At 39.8% G+C, this 13,435-nt stretch overlaps 1 protein-coding gene across 5 annotated transcripts in view; it reads right to left on the bottom strand.

Moving 5' to 3' along the window:
* Positions 1-13,435, bottom strand: part of SCN11A (sodium voltage-gated channel alpha subunit 11) — a 111,963-nt gene that overhangs the window by 15,848 nt on the left and 82,680 nt on the right. For all 5 annotated transcript variants that reach the window (XM_032350823.1, XM_032351099.1, XM_032351190.1 and 2 more), the window contains 5 exons: positions 11,352-11,525; positions 5,591-5,692; positions 4,845-5,114; positions 4,133-4,186; positions 1,189-1,326 (listed from right to left, as the gene is read on the bottom strand). In XM_032350823.1, coding sequence (XP_032206714.1) covers positions 1,189-1,326; positions 4,133-4,186; positions 4,845-5,114; positions 5,591-5,692; positions 11,352-11,525 — 738 coding nt within the window. The remainder of the gene's footprint in view (positions 1-1,188; positions 1,327-4,132; positions 4,187-4,844; positions 5,115-5,590; positions 5,693-11,351; positions 11,526-13,435) is intronic.

The raw sequence follows: 13,435 nt of genomic DNA, 5'->3' as shown, positions 1-13,435 counted from the left end.
GGGAGAAATACTTACAGCTATCAATCTGTGAAAAAAGTGTATAACCTCACAAATGACCAAATAAATGAATTTAAAACAATGAGATAACACTTTTACCATCAAGCTGGAGAGGATCATTAAAATTATAAAACTAAGAATGTTGAGAACAGAGCAAACAGGCATATTTACATCTTGCAAAAGGAGAGTACCTAGCACAGCATTTCTGAAAGGTTATTTGACAATATTTATCTTTAATGCCTCAAATTCTAGAAACCTATCCTAAGGAAATAACCACAGATACAGAGAGAATTTCAAGCATGTTCATGATTGTTTTAGAAGAGCAAGAAATTTGGAAATGATCTAAATGTCCAAAAAGAAGGGAATGATTTAGATAAATTATTATTTATCCAAAATATAGGATGCAATTTAGCCCTAAAAATTCTTATAACAAAGATGACTTCATCACACGGACTCATAACTAATGGGGAAGGGCAAAAACTACAAAATTAAAAGTATCATGTAATTTCAATCATGTACAAGGAATACATACATATTTAGTGAGAAAGTAACTGTAAGAGAGTATGTCAATATGATGAAGCTTAATCTAAAATTGTTACCATTTTGTGGTCACCTTACGGGTGATTAAAATCTTTTTTAATCTTTTGTTGTTTCCACATTTACTATAAATCCCCTATGAAATACAGAATCAGAAAAAAATAAGTATGCTTTTACAATGAATGAAGAAAAAAAACTCCCTAAAAAAAGCCCACTGCTTTCTTAAACATCTTCTTTCCAAGTTCAATAAATCTGTTGAGACTTACATGCTGGAAGCCAGGACACAAGTTTGCTGGAAGAAGACAATTTTTCTTTTTATCCTGGATAACAAGGTATACTTGAAAGGTTACTAAAATATGACTCTAGTGTCATAAATACTAATCCTGGTACTGGTCTTTCTGTTGGGTTTAACAATGCCCTCCATTTAAAAGGGTAGAATGGAAAGTAAAAACAATGATTTAATAAAACCCAGCTGTTCTCAGTCTCTTTCCAGGCATATCTTCTAGAATCTTCTCCAGGTGACTTTGTTCCCATGTAGATGATAAGGTTATTTTGCACAATAATCTAGGTTAGAACTGTGTTCCATCCATTAAAACTGTGTTCCCTTTGGAAAAGAGAGGTAAAAATACCTAATCAGGGAACCCCCATACTTATCTTTTTCTGCTGTTGGTTGAAGTTGTCAATAATAACACCAATAAAAAGATTCAGAGTAAAGAATGAACCAAAGATGATAAAAGCCACGAAGAAAAGATAGTTTTCTGGTTTCTCCTCAAACCCTGGCTGTAGATCTTCCTGTTAGGGATTTTTTAAACAAGAAAAGAAAACAATTACTGGAGAAAAGTATAATCCATCTTAACTGCCTTATCTGGAAGACCAAAGTGTTTCTCAGCAGTAGCATTAACTACTCAGGGTCCTGAACAGCCATGGCTCCTCCAGGGAAACCCTCTTTCAGTTTCCCCTAGAGGAGCTTGACTGGTACCATGCAATAGGGAGGACATGTGACATGAGGGTTAGACTTTTTCTTCTACTCAATGGAGAATCATAAAAGGGTTGTAAGAGAGGGGAACAGCGTGAATGCATGTCTCTTTTGAGAGACTGTCTAGGATGTCTATATGGACACATAACTGGAGGGAGCCAGACTGGAGATGAGGCCACTGGAGAAGGGGCACAGTCCCATCAGGCACAGGTGACTGACTTCCAACTCCTGATGAATGATAACGTCCTTCCTATTAGAGCTCACTGTTGTATTTGGTCTACGCTTGTGTCCTGTCACTCTTGAATTCCTAGGGCCTAGTATACTTTGTGACATGCAGATTCTCAATACACATTGAATGAATGTTTGGGTGGATGGATGGATGGATGGATGGATGGATGGATGGATGGATGGATGAGTGAATGAATAGTCAAACTGTATAACAGACACAAAAATGGACTGCAACCAAGTTCCCCCAACTCAAAGTATAACCAAAAGCATCCAAAATTCTTTTCATCCAAGTTCTTCACATTATCATTGGATTTTTGCAGGTGGGGCATAGAGAACAGGACAATTTCTCTTTTCTTTCTACAGATCACATTCAAAGATAAAGCTATGAGTGTTGACGGCTCTGTCACCTGTTGAATATTTTTATGATATTTGTTGTTCAACAACCACCATACGGACTAATGCAATGAAGGTTATATTTGAAAATATTTTTGTCTTTTGCCTTGAAGAGTACATGACCTTAGTCCCAATTGGCTTGAGATGTCCATTTGTTTGCATTAGGGAAGGCATTAGCACAGAAACAACACAACGGAAAGAATCACTATCAGCCTCTGACATTTAAAACAAGATTACATAGCAGGCTAAAAGTCCTGCAAAGAGAGGTTCAGATAGGAAGAGGAAAGGATAAAAGATCACCCCACTTGTACCTAGGGAGTTGTCAGAAAAAAAGAAAAGAGAGAGAGAGAGACAGACAGACAGAGAACATCAGAGCCACGAGATGTGTATCTTGATTCACCCTATTTGGGTTTGGAGAATGGACTTGGGACCCAGTAAATTGAAGGGAACATGGGGGTACAAAGAGGGTATTCTTGCTCAAATTCTGGATTTTTCTAAAAGGAAGCTGCACTGGGAAGGCCTGGGAAATACTGCACAGGAAGGATGACATAAGAGGCTAAAGACAGAGAGAGCCTCTCAAATTTTTCAGTTTTCATGAGAGTTGTACATGAAGTCAATAGCCATAGGCCTGCCATGATAGGCTTTCGGCAAGAGATGGGAGTAGACTGCTGGCCAGGGGACTATGTAGAGGACATGGCAGCAAGTCAGTGCTTGAGGCCAGGAGGAATTGAGTGGGGAGAAAGGCCCATGGTTTCACCAATATTTGAGACCAGGAAGAATCTCTATGACTACACAGACAAGGGCAACATCATGCTAGAAGTCAGTACATACACACCAGCTATACTGTCCCACGACCAGCAACAGGAGGGGCATCCCTCCACACACCTCTATCCACCTACCATTCATTCAGGACACATGTAAGCCACACACTTCTTCCTGAATACATCTGCATAAGATTTCCTCCCCATCTCCACCTCAAGGCACGTTGATGCCTAAGTTAAACTAAGGTGAAAGTCATATATTCAAAAGACAACAACAGAAAAAACACATAATATTTAAAATGCTGTCTTTGTTATAAAATGTCTCTAATACTACAATTATAACATTTCTTGGCATGCATGGGTGGCTCAGTCAGTTAAGCATCTGATTCTTGAGCTCAGCTCTCAGTTCTTAATCTCAGGGTCATTAGTTCAAGCCCCATGTTGGGCTGCACACTGGGCATGGAGCTTACATTAAAAAAAATAACCCACTTCTCATACTACCTCCACTGCCACTATAAGCTCACATACCTACTATGTGCCAGGCATCAACTCTGCAGACTCTCAAACAGAACAGCATCATGCGTGTGATTACAGGAAAAAAATAAACAATGCTGATTCCATTCTTGATTCAACCATTTGCTTACTCCATGGTTTTGGGCAACACTCTTCCTTTCCAATTCTCAATTTTCCCAACTGGGACACAGAAATGGACCAGATGGTTGAGTATTCTTCCAACTTTCAGAATCCATGATTACTTCTTACTTAACTAGAATTTTGTTGTTGGCGACCACCAGAAACCCATTTAGTCTCTCAGCCTGGAGCCATTGGAAGGTATCTCTTATCAGACCCTAGCCTAGCTGTAAGGTTTTCACATGGTTCAGGACTAGTACTGTTTGAAATTTGGTTTCTGCCTGATACCCATTTAGAAAAGAAGTAAGAGAGAAAAATCAAGGCATTCTGTGATTCTGTTGTTTTTGGCTGCATCTCCTCCATAAGATGTTACTCCTTGGTTACTATGGAGAAACAGGACTGGACTTTGGAGCAAGATAGGATGTAATACTCATGGAAGGATGAAAAGGAACCTCTTTTATCCCTGTTTCATAGTCACTGTCCCAAGGAAAACAGAGCAAAGAACATTGGCTGATGGAAATATGATGTGGGAAGTTCTATACTGTCTATGCAGTCATGATATCCCTGATTTGACCCTAGCACTCTAGAACACAGTAGAACAAAATCTCACCCCTCTGGAATCAACAGCTGCATACATAATATCCATCCAGCCCTTAAATGTTGCCTGTAACAAAAGCAAATAAACATGAACATAATTACAGACTTGCTATCAACAGAGAAGTGCCCTATAACAGCAAGCAAGGCCCGGGACCGAATGTCCAGGACAGAATGTCCAGATAAAAGAACTGTAGGAGGGAATTAAAAAACAGGTGTCTTGGGGTTTTTTTCTTCTTCCTTTGCACAAGATGAAAGGCTTTTCTTAAAAGGAAACTTCTGCCTTAAAAATTTCTAAAGAGGCTGCGTAACAACTGCCAGAAAGAGCATGGCTGAGGCTCTTCTGATACCACATGTTTTCAATGTCTGTTGAAGACCTAGCAACTGTGGTTTGACCAGGGGATTGACTTCCAAAAGAGAACTACTTCTAATGGTATGGCTTTGCATCTGAGGCTCCAGTTCTCTCTGGCTGGAACTCTGGATGGTAGTACCATATAGGACAGGGTAAGATGGAAAGGGGCATTGTACAGAGGTTAAGGTTGCTTGGAGGTAAAGCTGGAGATGCTTAATGGGGAACAATTCCAAAGGGCACTGGTTTCCACATGGGGAACTGGGATTTGATTCTACTATCTCAATGGAGTCACTGTGTTTTTATTAAACTGAGAAATGATTTATGCTTCTTTTAAGGTTTCTGTCCTCACAGTGAAAAACACACAAACAGCACTTACCACTTGCAGCAGGGCAAGGTAAGCCATTCCCACATTGTCAAAGTTGACTGGAAGGGTGACCCAAGATAAATTTCCATTTTCACACTGAGTTTTGCTTTCAATAGTGCTGTAATTTATAACTGAGTTTATATCTGTTGTATTAACGCATCTTCCAAAATTTCCAGAAAAGAAGTTTACTCCCAGGATACAAAATATCAGCCAGAAAATGAGGCAGACAAGCAAAACATTCAGAATGGCGGGTATGGCACCTATGAGAGCATTGACTACCACCTTAAAAAAACAAAACAGAAGAAATACATAACAGATGCATGGGATTCATCAAGCTCTAGATCTCAGGGTGGGCCTGACATGTGGGGACTGGATCTCTTGGAGCTCTGTCTTTACTTTCTACCTCCAACCCACCCCAACCCTGCTTCCTATGGTAAGCCTTGCTCTTAGCTCCTTACATAATGGGTCCCTTCTGTTGTCACCAAGGATCACTTGAGAAGTGTACTTTGATGACAGTATTACCGATATAGGACACCTACCCTGGGACTGAAAAGGAAACCAGAGCCCATCTTGGCTACCACAGAATGGATGTTATATCTTAAATTTTTCTCCATCTCTCAAATTCTAAGCAGTGGACTGGATAGGAAGGAGCCCAGGAAATGCTTGGCAGTTTAAGGGAAGCTCAGCCCAAGAAGAGCAGTTGGTTTTCCACCTCTCCCTGACAGCTGACCTTCCTCCCATCTGCCTGAAGAAGGTACCTTCATTCCTTCGAACTGGGACAATGCTCGCAGGGGCCTCAGGGCTCTTAGGGTCCGGAAAGACTTCAAGCTCGTTAAGTCACTGAGACTGGTCACAGAGACCTGGTGGGAAGAGAAGCCACAGGTAGTGCACCTGACTTGGTTTCCAGGGAAGCCAGTGGGGGACTGGCATTCCTCATTCTAAGAGCCAGACACACGGTGCCTTCAGTGGATTATCCAGAAACAGAAAGCAGCAAGCCCTTGCAGGAAGTGGGATGGCAAGAGAAGATGCTATTTTTCTCCTTGTTTGTCAAACCTATAGCCCATACAAGTAAGGACAATGCATTTACTTTATTTGTTTAATGAAAGACAAATAAAAGCTGAGAAATTGTTGTGAGTTAAAGGAAACCAAAGGGACATGACAATGATACGTCACTTGAGTCCTGAATTGGATCCTGGATTGGAGGGAGGAGAGGGGAGGCCACTGTGGATGGATGGAAAGGATTAACCATAAAGGACCTTGTTGAAACAACTGATGAAATTTGAAAATGGAGATGGGTTTTGCTATTGAGTCATGTTAAATATCCTAACTTTGATAGCTGTGCTGTGACTGTGTAAGACAATATCCTTTTTCTTAGGAAACACACACTGGATTGTTTAGGGGTAAAGGGGTATGGTGACTGCAACCTAATCTCAAGCAATTTAGAATGAAAAATGGAGAGAAAATTACAAGCAGATGTTAATAACTAAAATGTTAATAACTAATGAAATGAACCTGGAGAAAGAGTACATGGGTTATTTCCTGCAACTTTTCTGTAAGTTTGAAATGATATAATAAAAAGTTACAACAAAATAATAAACTATTTGCTAATAGTCCCCCTCACTCAGATGCCCCTTTTTGGAGGAATTAAATTTTCTCGGGGCGCCTGGGTGGCTCAGTGGGTTAAGCCGCTGCCTTCGGCTCAGGTCATGATCCCAGAGTCCTGGGATCGAGTCCCGCATCGGGCTCTCTGCTCAGCAGGGAGCCTGCTTCCCTCTCTCTCTCTCTTTGCCTGCCTCTCTGTCTACTTGTAATCTCTGTCTGTCAAAAAAAAAAAAAAAAAAAATTTTCTCTCCCAGCATATTTCTTCCCAGTGGGTCAGGACTAAGGACTGGAAAGCTCTACAAATACACTAAACTGAAACTTAAACATAATGAGCTTAAGTTGAAGACCACTATTTGCAGATTCTAGTCATTCTTACTGATTATGCAGAGCCTGCAGAGGTTCAACTTGAAAGAAGCGTTGTTCAGCAGGACAGGAAGTGAATTATCATATGACTGACTACGCTGATATCAGAGTTCACTATTATCTAAAATCATACCCTTGCCAATCTCATCATAGTGGTAAAATACTAGCAAATTGAGAGAAATTAAGTGAGTTAATATGGCAGAATAATAAAAATTTTAAATGTATAATTAATTTTTAAAAATCACCATCAATTCAAAATGCTTTTGTTTTTTTTATTTTTATTTTTTTTTAAGATTTTATTTATTTATTTGTCAGAGAGAGATTACAAGTAGGCAGAGAGGCAGGCAGAGAGAGAGAGGAGGAAGCAGGCTCCCTGCTGAGCAGAGAGCCCGATGCGGGACTCGATCCCAGGACCCTCAGTGGGTTAAGCCGCTGCCTTCTGCTCAAAATGCTTTTGTTTATAAAGGTTTTCCAGGGGTGCCTGGGTGGCTCAGTTAAGCAGCTGTCTTTGGCTCAAGTCATGATCTCTGGGTCCTGGGATCGAGCCCCACATCGGGCTCTCTGCTCAGCAGGGAGCCTGCTTCTTTCTCTCCTTCTTCCTGCCTCTCTGCCTGCTTGTGCTCTCTCTGTCAAATAAATAAATAAATAAATAAATAGATAAATAAATAAATGATTTTTTTACAAAGGTTTTCTAAAATAGGCTTTTTGTTTGTAATAGCATTATCTGTTGGGAGTTATTTCAGCAGCTTTCCCACAAATATATCCTTCTACCTAGTTCCTAGCCAGAGGGAAAATGATGGCACAGTTTAGCAGTTCTTCTGGCTTTACCAAATAACTCTTATCACAGGTGGGGAAAAAGGGTCCCTAGAGGGACACTGTATACCTTTTTGCCTGATAAAATTATCCTCAGTCTCTATTCCATCAAATTGGGAAACACTGATGAGACATGCAGACATAAAAGTACCCACATTTTTTTCCACTTTATAGTACTCTTAAGGTGGGAAGTCTTCTGCTGATTTTATCTTTTTTCTATCTAACTTTCATTTATTACTCTGTACTGTTTTGACATTCACCATTTTGATATATTCTTGTGGTTTGTTCCTTTTAACTTTAAAAAATTACGGCATAGAAATATTCATATTTTATGGATCCATTCCCCCTTGGTGAGTATCTAGGTTATTTCCAATTTTTTACTATTATGAACAACAGACTGGACAGATGTGTGCACTTTCCCTGCATACATACACAAGAATTTTCCATAGATGTATAACTAGAAGTGGTATTTCTGGATAATAAATTGTGCTCATTTGTAATTTTACTTAATGTGCAAAATTTTCCCTAAAATAACTGTTACCAAAGTTGTTAGCAGTGATTAGAGATTCCATTTTCTTATGTCTTTCTCAATATTAGAAATTATCTAACTTTAAAATTTTTGTTAGTCTGGGGCACCTGGGTGGCTCAGTGGGTTGGAGCCTTCGGCTCGGGTCATGATCCCAGAGTCCTGGCATCGAGCCCCGAATTGGGCTCTCTGCTCAGCGGGGAGCCTGCTTCCCTTCCTCTCTCTCTGCTTGCCTCTCTGCCTGCTTGTGATCTCTCTTTGTCAAATAAATAAATAAAACCTTTAAAAAAATTTTTTTTTGTCAGTCTGATGACAAAGCCTCTCATTTTAATATTCACTTCTATGCTAACTGGTGATAGATCTAGTTTGTATTTCTTCATATATTTATTAGTAACTTCTGTTTCCTTGCCTGTTTGCCTCCTTTTTCCCATTCTTTTTTGTTAAGATTTTGTTTATTTATTTGAAAGAGAAAGAATGAGAGAGACAACATGAGATGGGGGGAGGGTCAGAGGGAGAAACAGACTCTCTGCTGAGCACGGAGCTGGATGAGGGACTTGATTCTGGGACTCCAGGATCATGACCTGAGCTGAAGGCCGTCGCTTAATCAACTGAGCCTAAGTTGTCTTTTTCTTATTGATCTGTAGAGAGTTTTTATAGACTATAGATAATCATTTTCTGTTATGCATGTGGCAAGTACTATCTCCAAGTTCTAGCCTGTCTTTATAATTATAATTCTATTGAATAAAAAAAACTGAAGGTTTTACAATTTGAAATAGTTGAATTTAGATACATTTTTTTGTGGCTGTATTTCTATTTTTATACTTTAAAACTATAAAGATCATTTTATATAATGTTGATTAACAAGCAACATAAAAGGATTATTCACAAGGTGCCTGGGTGGCTCAGTCCGTTGAGCATCTGGCTCTTGACTCTGGCTCAAGTCCTGATCTCAGGATTCTAAGATTAAGACCCATGGCAGGCTCTGTGCTGAATATGGAGTTTGCTTAGGATTCTCTTTCTCCCTTGGTCCCTCCCTGACCCCTCCACTCACATACTTTCTCTAAGATTTTTTTTTAATTTTTAAAAATCTGCACAATAATGTTCTGAATTAAGTAGCATGATATATCATTTGCCGTGTTACAGACAAAGAAAGCTGAAGCTCAGAGGATTAGCAATTTGTTTCAGGTGTAACTGGGATTCACACCTTGGTCTATATGATACTAATGTTAATAATAGTAACAGTGGACCATACTTATCAAGTGCTTTCTCTGGGATTTATAAAAATAAATAATTACAAGATTGTTTCTTTTCTTGTTCTACTCATTTTTGTTCCATTCAGTTTATTACCAAGATTATATTTGTCTCATCAAATAAAGTGTGCAAGTTTCCTCTTTTTTAATTCTTTGTAACAATTTAAATAAGGTTGGAATTAACTGTTTATCTTAGTTCAGGAGGCTATAACAGAATATCAAAGCCTGGGTTGCTTATAAATAACAGAAATTAATTTCTCACAGTCTAGAGGCTGGATATTCCAAGATCAAGGTGCCAGCAGATTCAGTGTCTGGTGAAAGATCACATCCTGACTCATAGATAATTTTCTTCTCCCTGTGTCCTCACATGGCAGAAGGGGTGAGGAAGCTCTGTGGGGTCTCTTTTATAACATCACTAGCCCCAATCATGAGGGCTCTGCCCTCATAACCTAATCATCTCCCAAAGGTACCACCTCCAAATACAAACACATTGGTGGTTAGGTTTCAACATATGAATTTTAAGGAGATGCAAACATTCAGTATATAGCACTATTCCTTGAAAGTTTGGTAAAACCTGCCTGAAAAATCATCTGGGCCTGGTGTCCTTTTTTGACAGTGTGGGGTTGAACTACTGTTTTGATATTTTAAATGGCTATTGTTAGATTCGTGTTTCCCATTTGTATCTGGTCTAATTTGGGTAATTTGTAGCCTATACTTTCATTTTTATTAAGGTGAAGACTTATCAAAAGGAGGAAGTATTTTGCCTAAGGTACACAGAAAGAGAGCAGACAAGATAATTTTAGGATCAGTTTCCTGAGTTTAGGTTAGTAGACCACGGTTTCTTAGAATGTAAATACCAATCATCTGTCCACTATCTTATGGGTTCTTCCCTATACTATAAGATAACCCTGGAAACTGATAGGGTTTATAGACATGTGGTTATTTTTATTCTTTTTTATTATTTCTGTTGGAGCTCCCATAGCATTGATGCCTTTCTAAAATGCCCAAACCACCTACCTACTTATTTCCACCAACAACATTAACAACATTAGGGTTCTCTAGTTGCTATGTTGACCACACGGCTTATGCTTATGCATCTGTCGTGTCTACTTCTTTAAATAGCAGGGACAAAGTCTAACTAATTAGCACATGTTAGAAAGAATAGAGGTTAAAATCAAGGGCTTCAGAGAGAGGCTTACTAGGTCTGAGTTTCATCTCCACTACTTCTAGCTGGCCAATTTTTGACACGTTTCTTAACCTCTCTGTTACTTAGTTTCTCCCTGTGTATAAGAGAAAAAGTAGTAGCATCTACCGCATGGAGTGGTTGTGATAACAAAGAAAGAATGCTTATGAAGCATACGGCAGAATACCTGGCATAGAGAAAGCACTGAATAAATGTGGTGTACTGTTATCAACCTTAACATCACACAGACCAAGGTATGAATTCCAGTTTCGTCTGAAACAAGTTGCTGACCATCTGAGCTTCAAGTTTCCTTATCTGTAATATGGTAGGTAATGTACAACTCTGGTGGGAACATCGTTGTGCAGATTAAATGAAAGAATGTATGTGAATAATCCTCTGTTGCTTGACAATTAAGAGGGAGGCCAGCCTAGTCTGTTGGCCGCTGACCTGCTTTGAGAAGTCTCAAGAGAAAATAGAAAGTTGGAAGGAGAAGGTTGGGACATTCAGAATTATTCTAGGTACACATCAGACATAAGCAGTGTTTATGGAGAGAAGTGGATGAGTGCCATCACGGAAAGTATTGGGGTAGTGGGAATATGAAGTGCAGTATGAGGAATGGGACTTAGGACGAGCAGGACAGCTGACAGATAAATGACAACTACTTACAAATACGGTGAAGAAAAGTATTTGGAGAGGCACCCAAACAAGGCACACAGGAAAAGCATATTCCCCTCCCTTCCCCCAACCCCTGCCTTGGTGGAAAACAGAGATGGTAAACTTACAATCACAATGACGAAATCAAGCCAGCACCAGACACTGGTGAAATACTTCCTAAATCCAAAGGCCACCCATTTTAGACCCATCTCCAGGATAAAAATGTATGTGAAAATATGGTCAGTACAATTAAGTAGTTCTTTGATATTGGGTCTTTTCTCAAGGTCAACATCTTCAAATACCTGAAATGATAAAGCATAGCCATAGGCCAGGTTGAATAATTGCTTAGAACGACTGGCTGACCTTACTTTTTAAAATTTTCTTCCTTATCTGAATAAACTAGCATCTCTTTTGGTGACAAGGTTTTGCTCAAAAGGTATTAAGAAGGAAATTTCCTTCTTATAATATTAAATTAAACATTCGTTGAGTGTAATCATGAAAGTGAGACATTCTAGCTTCTGGAGAGACCGTTTTTCATGTTACATCCAAACATCCACCTCACCTTAAGTGTGTACGTGATTCTAGGGGTCTATATAACTAGGGTAGAAACTGTCCTTTTGGCCTCTACAGAGTTACTGAAAATGGGAAAAAGTAGAAGAAGAAGAAAGAAGAAGAGAAGAAGGAGGAGGAAGAGGAGGAGGAGGAAGAAGAGGAGGAGGAAGAGGAGGAGGAGGAGGAGGAGGGGGAGGGGGAGGGGAGGGGGAGGAGAAGAAGATGATGATGATAAGGGTCCCTGGTACTGAACCTGTCAAGACATTTGGGCAAAAACTGAAGGCAAGAACGAAATTGGTCCTATTGTTGGATATTTAGGTAATCTCATAGCCTCATGGCCCTGGAGGAAAAAAATGCAAAAGAATAAAACAGTCTGAATTCCAGCTCCTAAGTGAACCTTTGATTGGAGAAGGCTCTCTACCTCTTCCTGTCCCCTGCCAGCTCCTTGTCACTGTTAAAGTTTCATTTCAGTTAATATTTTCTTTGGAAACTTTCCTTCTTCCACCAAGACAATTAGGGGCCTGCTTTGCATGGCCCCATGTCATCCACTGCTTTTCTGAGTGTATCACTATGGCCCTTGTCCATAATTGTTTGGACCCCATCTGTCATCCCTACTAGACTCCACGCTCCTGGAAGTCAGGGACTTGGTCTGTGTGCCTGCTTGAAGAGAGGCAAATCTGAATGGTATTAGAATCTCATTTCCCTTCTCATTTTGGAAGCTGAGCAACAACCTGGCTCAGCAGATCTCACTTTGTTCAATTGAAGAGTAGATCAATATCAGCCACTAAACTTGGGAGACTCCCACATTATAATGAGACTATTTCCTTGTCCAGAAAGTTCCCATTTTTACCCAGTTGCTCAGATTTTGTTTCCCTAACTCTAATGAGTCCCAAAGCACTTAGGTTCTGATTCAGCAGGTCTGGGGTGGACCCAAGACTGCATTTCTAACAAGCTTGCAAGTAATATTGAGACTGCTGATCAATATACCACATACAGTGGCAAGGGATTAGATGTTTCTTGTTTCCATTTGTCTACAACTATGTAAAGTGAAATAGGACCTGAGTCCTTCTCCTAGAACCCTCTGCATTGTGTGCTCTGTCTTCCTCTGCCCAACCTACACTTGCCTCATCAGATCACAGATGACAACTAGGAGGATGGTAGCATGTGCCCCTGACCTTCTGACAACACTATTTTTCCCCACTGACTAGCACAGGGCTTGGTAGACACCAATGATCATTTGTGGAATAAATGAAAGAACGCTATTACTTGAATAAGAGTAAACATCCAGTGAAAATGCAAGTACCCGAAGGCTACATGGAATCCTAGACCAAGGATAAGCAATAAAAATTAACTAAGAGAGTTCTCTGGCATGGTTTAGAGATTTACTTTTTTTATTTTTTATGTTTTGTGTGAGAAGTAATTTACCTGCAGTAAGTAGATAAATGGAGATGTGTGCTGATCATAGGATCTAGCGGCTCACGGTATATACTCCTCTCCGTTCACCCAGAGATCACACGAGTGTAAAGCACGAACCAGGAAGGCAACGGTAAAGAAGCAAGACATTTCCTTGTCCCTTCTAATTGTTAGTGACTTACTGTGAAATGCTCTGTGATTCTAAATCAGTAAGGGAGAATCTAAGACTCCACTTACTTACACAACA

Source organism: Mustela erminea, chromosome 1 (assembly GCF_009829155.1).
Source record: "Mustela erminea isolate mMusErm1 chromosome 1, mMusErm1.Pri, whole genome shotgun sequence".
NCBI classification, from domain to species: domain Eukaryota; kingdom Metazoa; phylum Chordata; class Mammalia; order Carnivora; family Mustelidae; genus Mustela; species Mustela erminea.
Note: the sequence above shows the minus strand (reverse complement) of the source record. Positions and strands in the feature narration are given on the sequence as shown.